At 41.8% G+C, this 7,743-nt stretch overlaps 1 protein-coding gene across 1 annotated transcript; it reads left to right on the forward strand.

The window, feature by feature from the left end:
- The first annotated feature begins 4,796 nt into the window (after positions 1-4,796).
- Positions 4,797-6,721, forward strand: LOC122675361 (calreticulin-like). The gene has a single exon (XM_043873966.1). It carries the CDS (start codon positions 4,864-4,866, stop codon positions 6,115-6,117), a length of 1,254 nt encoding a protein of 417 aa, XP_043729901.1. The 5' UTR covers positions 4,797-4,863; the 3' UTR covers positions 6,118-6,721.
- Positions 6,722-7,743: the final 1,022 nt, after the last annotated feature.

The raw sequence follows: 7,743 nt of genomic DNA on the forward strand, positions 1-7,743 counted from the left end.
CTTTTAAACTCTTGTCTGCCTGCCAGGTTTGTCAACTAGAGCATTATAAATGAATGTACTACTTTGAAAGAACACCTGCAGTGATGTCATTTCGAATTCCTAAATTAGTTTCTAGGCAGACTGGCCAGCTCCGGACAGCCAGAGAAATATTTCCACTCATCCATTTGAATTTCGTCTCAGGCTGTTTGCTCTTGAGTATTACCCCATGTTTTAGAAAAGCTCTTCAGATTGAGTCAAAGGAGCATAATCTGGATTCTTGAAAATTATAAGTAGCCAACAAATTTATTATATTTCACTTGTTTGGTTTTAAACTCAAGTCAATTCAACAAGTCAAAAATTTTTGGACTGCCTCAAAATTTATATTTGCTTGTTGTAGATAATACTGCATGAAAATACAGAGAAAATGAAAATGATCTGAAGGTCTATCTCCATAAAATAATAATTATTAAAATTATAAATAATTTTAAAATAAAAATAATTATAAAACTATTAAAATCTCTTAGGTTTACTTGAAATCTTTTTTATTTTTCTTTTCCTGGGATCTATATCATCTCTAGCCTACAAAAAGGAATCATAGTGAATATACTCTTATGGATTCTAGGTTTTGTTTATTCCATGTTTTTTTTAAATAGAATGTTTTTCACACATCACTGCAGATATTTAAGGGCTGTGTTTGTTCATTTTTAATGAGCTTTTTGTCATTATGCTTGTGTGGCATCTCCATCAAGCTTTATTCTTTTCTTCATGCTGTTAATAAGAAATCTTTGCTATCCATGAGAGTATATTTTCTCCTTGCTTGATATTGTTGGGTGTAGAACTTATTGACTGTTGTACATTTATTTTAAAATCTGGCTCTTTTGATAAGCTTTCCTTTAAATTCCAGGCGTTACAGAATTGATTCTCTTAGATGTTTAGGTCGCCTAATCTTAAGGTTGTATATAATAAATATTTTGTCTTTTCCTTTCCAACAGTTACAGTTCTTATTTCTCTTTCAGATCTTATTACATGAGTCAGATCTTAAGCAACATGAAACACTAATGCTTGAAGCAGCCACGCCTGCCCTGCTTCTGATTTTAATAGGAATGCCTTCGGTGATTCACTGTTTAGTAAGATGTTGGCCATATGTTTGTATAATTATTATGGTATGAAAGAAGAATCTTTTAGTTCTAGTTTTCCCTAAGGACTTTTTTTTAAATTTGTGAGTTTATTTTAGGTGTAATTTGATGCCCTTTAAGCCACTATTAAAAAGTGGGTGTTACTGACATCTTTGGTTTTTTTTTTTAATCTTTGCTATTTATTGAAATTGTATTGAGGTATGGTTGATTTACAATATATTCCGTCCTCTGATTTCAATAATAGCTCAGGGACAACTTTGTTCTCTTGGTACCTCATTCACAGGCTCACTGACTGTCCCCTCTCCTCCATTATTTTGAACAAATCCCATCATCATAATTTTATCTATAGCTCTTTCAGCATTTATCTCTAAAATATAAAGACTCTAAAAGCTAAAGAGAATATTACTGCTTACCTAAAGCAGTAACAATAATTTCTTACTATCATCAAATATCTATTTATCGTTCACCTTTCTCCAATTATCTTCCACATGTTTATGGTTTGAGTCCATACTTTACGATTGGTTACGATTGAGTCCATACTTTCCTACATTTTTTTGAGTATATATTTCTCCCTCCAACACTCTTTGCCTTGAAATTTCTCACATATAATTTCTTATTTGCCTTTTCTTGGTTATATTTGCTTGAAATTTAGTTATTTTTCCTCATTTCTATATTTGCTCCTTTCCCCCTGTTCTCTTGATTATATTTGTCTAGAGTTTATCTATTATATACATATATATTTAAGAATCAAGTATATAGCATTGCTATATTTTAAATGGATAACCAAGAACCTACTGTATAACCCATGGAACGCTGCTCAATGTTATGTGGCAGCCTGGATGTGATAGGAGTTTGAGAGAGAGTGGATACATGTATATGTATGGGTGAAGCCCTTTGCTGTCCTCCTGAAACTATCACAACATTGTGAATTGGCTATACTTCAATAAAAAGCAAAAAGTTTAAATGGTGAGAAAAATGAATCAAATACATATTTCATCATATCAGCTCTGATGCTGTAGTCTTTGGCTCCTGCAAAATGTATTTATGTTATTGCAATTTTAGTCTCCTTAGACTTCTTCCTTATCTCACCAAGCCTGTTTTCCTCATCTTATAGTCTTGGCTCATCTTACATTTTTTTTTAAAGAAAGCAAGGTTTATTATTTTTTAATTTTTTTTTTATTACAATCAAACTGACAGTGTAGAGAAGTACTTGACAGTAATACTTGCCTTGCTGCATGTGGGATCCTTGTTCCCCAGCCGGAGACCGAACCCACACCCCCTGCAATGGAAGGGCAGAGTCTCAACACTAGGGAAGTCCTGCAATGTTTATTTTTCATCAACCTTATTTCCATCATCTGTGGAAGAGCAGTGAAGACTGTTACGTGCTGACCCCTACCCACTTGATGCCTGGGCAGTGGGGCTGCAGCCCTGTCTTTAGGGGCAGGCTGGGCACTCCAACCTTCAGCAGCTGGACAGGCACAGAGGGTAACCACGAGCCTTCAGACCATCCTGGGGCCTTGGGTGAAGCCGGACAGTCCACACCACTCCTCTGTTTCCATCTCTCCATGATCTCTATACAGGGAGAGATTGGGTCTGAATTCCCACTCATGATCCAGGGAGACGGTGCCATGTGTGTGCAGAACACCCCAGGCCAGGGTCCACCACGTCAGACCCACGGAGCAGAGTAAACTCTGGGCCATCTGTCACACACTGTAATCCTTCCTCAAAGTTCTCATACAATTACTATTCCCCGAACTCACTGGTGGAGAAGGCAATGGCAACCCACTCCAGTACTCTTGCCTGGAAAATCCCATGGACGGAGGAACCTGGTAGGCTGCAGTCCATGGGGTCGCCAAGAGTCAGACACGACTGAGCAATTTCACTTTCACTTTTCGCTTTCATGCATTGGAGAAGGAAATGGCAACCCACTCCAGTGTTCTTGCCTCGAGAATCCCAGGGACGGGGGAGACTGGTGGGCTGCCATCTATGGGATTGCAGAGTTTTACACGACTGAAACGCCTTAGCAGCAGCAGCAGCAGCATGTGTATATATATGTTGTTGTTGTGCTTAGTCAGTTAGTCGTGTCCGACTCTTTGCAACCCCATGGACTGTAGCCACCATATATATAATTACGATTGATTTATATTGTACAACAGAATTCAATACAACATTGTAAAGCCATTATCCTTCAATTTAAGAATTAAAGTTAGGGAAAAAAAAAAAAGAAAGTGGTTTCTCAGTGCCAGAATCTCAGTGAGACCCAGGGCATGAGATTTGATTGCTATACAACCAGAAGCAATGAGAACCAAGGGAAATGCCCTACAGTGTATGGAAATTTTCTAGAGGAAACCTCACTCAATGCTCACTGCCTGTCTCATCACTCACTGCTCAGAACCTAAGTTATTACGAACCAGACTTCAGGAGCTCTGTCAGAGCTGCCCCAGGGGAACCAGTGTGTCTGTTGCCTTGCTTGCAAAGACCTCCAATTTCTCGGTTCTTAGCCACTGCCTCATATTACTTGCATCCTCCTAATATCATGTAGGTATCGACCTGTGAGAAATTAAGTCACACACACCATCCTGACTCTTCCTAAGTAAAGGTTTTGGTTTCCCAGCATCTGTTATTCTGGAAGACTCAGTAAAAGTTGAACTTCCCTGGTGGCTTAGTCAGTAAAGAGTCTGCCTACCATGCAGGAGACCTGGGTTAGATCTTCGGCTTGGAAAGACTTGCTGGAGAAGGAAATGTCAATCTGTTCCAGTATTGTTGCCTGGAAAATCCCATGGACAAAGGAGCCTGGGGAGGCTACATTCCATGGGATCACAAGAGTCAGACATGACTTAGCAACTAAACTTATCTACTTCACGAAAAGGCAGTAGCAATGGCATCTGAGTGAGCCTATGAAAAATTTACTGCCCTAAAAAGTTCAGTAATAGATGGAACATGTCTGTCCACAATCCCAGATCCAAGACGTCTTCATCTTTGGTGACTTTGCTGCTTAAGTACTGGTCTTCACAATACAGTGATTTTCTGGAACTCTCTACCAAAGAAGGGTGTTTTAAAAAAGCAAACAAGCAAACAAACCACAGTTCCTCCTCACACTAACTCTAAGGCTTCTGCTGCTTGCATCTGCTTGTTCTAAACTTTATTTTCTCAAATGAAATGTCTTACCAGCAATCTCTCCCCAAACCCTCCATGCCACAAACCACTACACCCACTAGTCTTTTGAGACTTTCAGTTTCTGGGTGGAAGTATAAATATGTGGGGATAAAAAGGAGAAACCAGTTCTGACTGTAACATAGTAGTCGACCAGCTGCACCATTCCTAGTTTGGTACATGTCCTGGATGCATCAGCTGGAAACAGAATGCGGACAAGGATGGCCTTGAGTAAATCAATTGATTTGTTTGAAGACATTCGGACCAAGTTACCTCTTAGCATGTTTCTAGAGACAATGTCCTGTGACTTTATGAAACTTGAAAGTCATTCGTTTACATTAGAAGAGTGTTATTTCTTTCTTGACAAAAATGATTCAAGACTTTTCAAAAATGGTGCTAGAACAACTGGCAAAAGAATAAAACTGAAACCCTATCTCACAAAACACAGAAAAATTAACTCAAAATGGACCATAGACTTGGATGTAAGAACTAATACTACAAAACTTTTATAAAGAAAACAGGAGGTCCCCACTGCAGAGCTGCGGCCGGACGAGCGACTTAAAGGGCCCGCGCGCCACCGCCCCCTCGGCCCGCCATGCTGCTACCCGTTCCGCTTCTGCTCGGCCTTCTTGGCCTTGCCGCCGCTGACCCCACCGTTTACTTCAAAGAGCAGTTTCTAGACGGAGACGGGTGGACCGAGCGCTGGATCGAATCCAAACACAAACCGGATTTTGGCAAATTCGTTCTCAGTTCCGGCAAGTTCTATGGTGACCAGGAGAAAGATAAAGGTCTGCAGACTAGCCAGGATGCCCGGTTCTATGCTCTGTCGGCGAGATTCGAGCCCTTCAGCAACAAGGGTCAGACGCTGGTGGTGCAGTTCACGGTGAAACACGAGCAGAACATCGACTGTGGGGGCGGCTATGTGAAGCTGTTTCCAGCTGGTTTGGACCAGACAGACATGCACGGAGACTCCGAACACAACATCATGTTTGGTCCGGACATCTGTGGCCCCGGTACCAAGAAGGTTCATGTCATCTTCAACTACAAGGGCAAGAATGTGCTGATCAACAAGGATATCCGCTGCAAGGACGATGAATTCACCCACCTGCACACGCTGATTGTGTGGCCTGATAATACCTATGAGGTGAAGATTGACAACAGCCAGGTGGAGTCAGGCTCTTTGGAGGACGATTGGGATTTCTTGCCACCCAAGAAGATAAAGGATCCTGATGCCGATAAGCCTGAAGACTGGGACGATCGCGCCAAGATGGATGGCCCCACAGACTCCAAGCCTGAGGACTGGGACAAGCCTGAGCAAATTCCTGACCCTGATGCTAAGAAACCCGAGGACTGGGATGAAGAGATGGACGGAGAGTGGGAACCACCTGTTATTCAGAACCCAGAGTACAAGGGGGAGTGGAAGCCCAGGCAGATCGACAACCCAGATTACAAGGGCATTTGGATCCACCCAGAGATTGACAACCCTGAGGATTCCCCTGACAGCAACATATATGCCTATGAAAACTTCGCTGTTCTAGGCTTGGATCTTTGGCAGGTCAAGTCTGGCACCATCTTTGACAACTTCCTCATCACCAACGATGAGGCGTATGCTGAGGAGTTTGGCAACGAGACGTGGGGTGTTACAAAGGCAGCAGAAAAGCAAATGAAGGACAAGCAGGATGAAGAACAGAGGCTAAAGGAAGAGGAGGAGGAGAAGAAAGGCAAGGAGGAGGAAGAGGCAGACAAAGATGATGACGAGGACAAGGATGAGGATGAGGAGGATGAAGATGAGAAGGAAGAGGAGGAAGAAGAAGATGCTGCCGCTGGCCAGGCCAAGGATGAGCTGTAGGGGCTACCTCTGCTTCCAGGGCTGGACTGAGGCCTGAGCGCTCCTGCCGCAGAGCCAGCCGCGCCAAATAATGTCTCTATGAGACTGGAGAACTTTCATTTTTTTCCAGGCGGGTTCCAATTGGGGTGGATTTTGTTTTTGGCTCCCCCCTCCCCCCCTTTTAAAATTTATTTTTCTTTTTTTTTTACTGGCATTTTGTCTCTGATTCTCCTGTAGCCCTCACCCCTGGCCTTCATCTGTCCTGATTGACATCTTTGCTTTCTTCTGTCTCCTTCACTCCAGATCCCTAAGTTCCCTTCCAGCTTGGGGACTCAGGGTGGGATGTGGTGTGGAGGAGAAGCCCCAGGCCCAAAGTTCCATCTGTTCTCCTTCCTGGATCCCAGAGGGTGGGGTAGGAGAAGAGGGTGGCATCCCCAGCCCCCCCCAGCACTGAGGAAGAATGAGGCTTCTAAGGCCTTAGCTCTGATCCCTTCCCCTTTCTCCTTGCCCCCAGGACTGGGCCACTTTTGAGTGGGGCGGTGGGTTCTAGCTCAGCTCATGCTGAGAATGTAAGAGCTACAAACAAAATTTCTATTAAATTAAGTTTTGTGTCTTCAAAAAAAAAGAAAACAGGAATAAACCTTTGTGACTTTGAATTGGCAGTAATTTTTAGCTACAATACCAAAAGCACAAATGACAAAAGAATACATATATAAATTGGGCTTCATCAAAATTTAAAAAAAAAAATGTGCTTCAAAGTACAAAATACACAGACTGAAAAAAGATATTTGTCAATTACATATCTGATAATACAAATATCCAGGATACATACAGGACACTAGTAACTTAACAACAGAAAGACAAATAATCCAATTTAAAAATGAGCAAAGCATTTAAATAGACATTTCTGCAAAGAAAATATACAAAAGACCAAAAGATGATCAATATCATCAGTTAAGAGATGTGTCTAAATTAAAATTTGATACATGTCACACCCAGATAACCACAATGGTGTGATCACTCACCTAGAGCCAGACACCCTGGAATGTGAAGTCAAGTGGGCCTTAGAAAGCATCACTACAAACAAAGCTAGTGGAGGTGATGGAATTTCAGTTGAGCTATTTCAAATCCTGGACTATGTGACCTGGAACAGGACTGGAAAATGTCAGTTTTTCGTTTCAATCCCAAAGAAAGGCAATGCCAAAGAATGCTCAAACTACCACACAATTGCACTCATCTCACATGCTAGCAAAGTAATGCTCAAAATTCTCCAAGCCAGGCTTCAACAGTACACAAAGCATGAACTTCCAGATGTTCAAGCTGGATTTAGGAAAGGCAGAGGAATTGGAGATCAAATTGGAGATCAAATTGCCAACATCCGCTAGATCATCGAAAAAGCAGGAGAGTTCCAGGAAAACATCTACTGACCTGCCTCCTGAGAAATCTATACGCAGGTCAAGAAGCAAAAGTTAGAATTGGACATGGAAAAACAGACTGGTTCCAAATAAGGAAAGGAGTATGTCAAGGTTGTATATTGTCACACTGCTTATTTAACCTATATGCAGAGTACATCATGAGAAATGCTGGGCTGGATGAAGCACAAGCTGGAATCAAGTTTGCTGGGAGAAATATCAATAACCTCAAATA

This window comes from Cervus elaphus, chromosome 19 (assembly GCF_910594005.1).
Source record: "Cervus elaphus chromosome 19, mCerEla1.1, whole genome shotgun sequence".
Taxonomy (NCBI): Eukaryota; Metazoa; Chordata; class Mammalia; order Artiodactyla; family Cervidae; genus Cervus; species Cervus elaphus.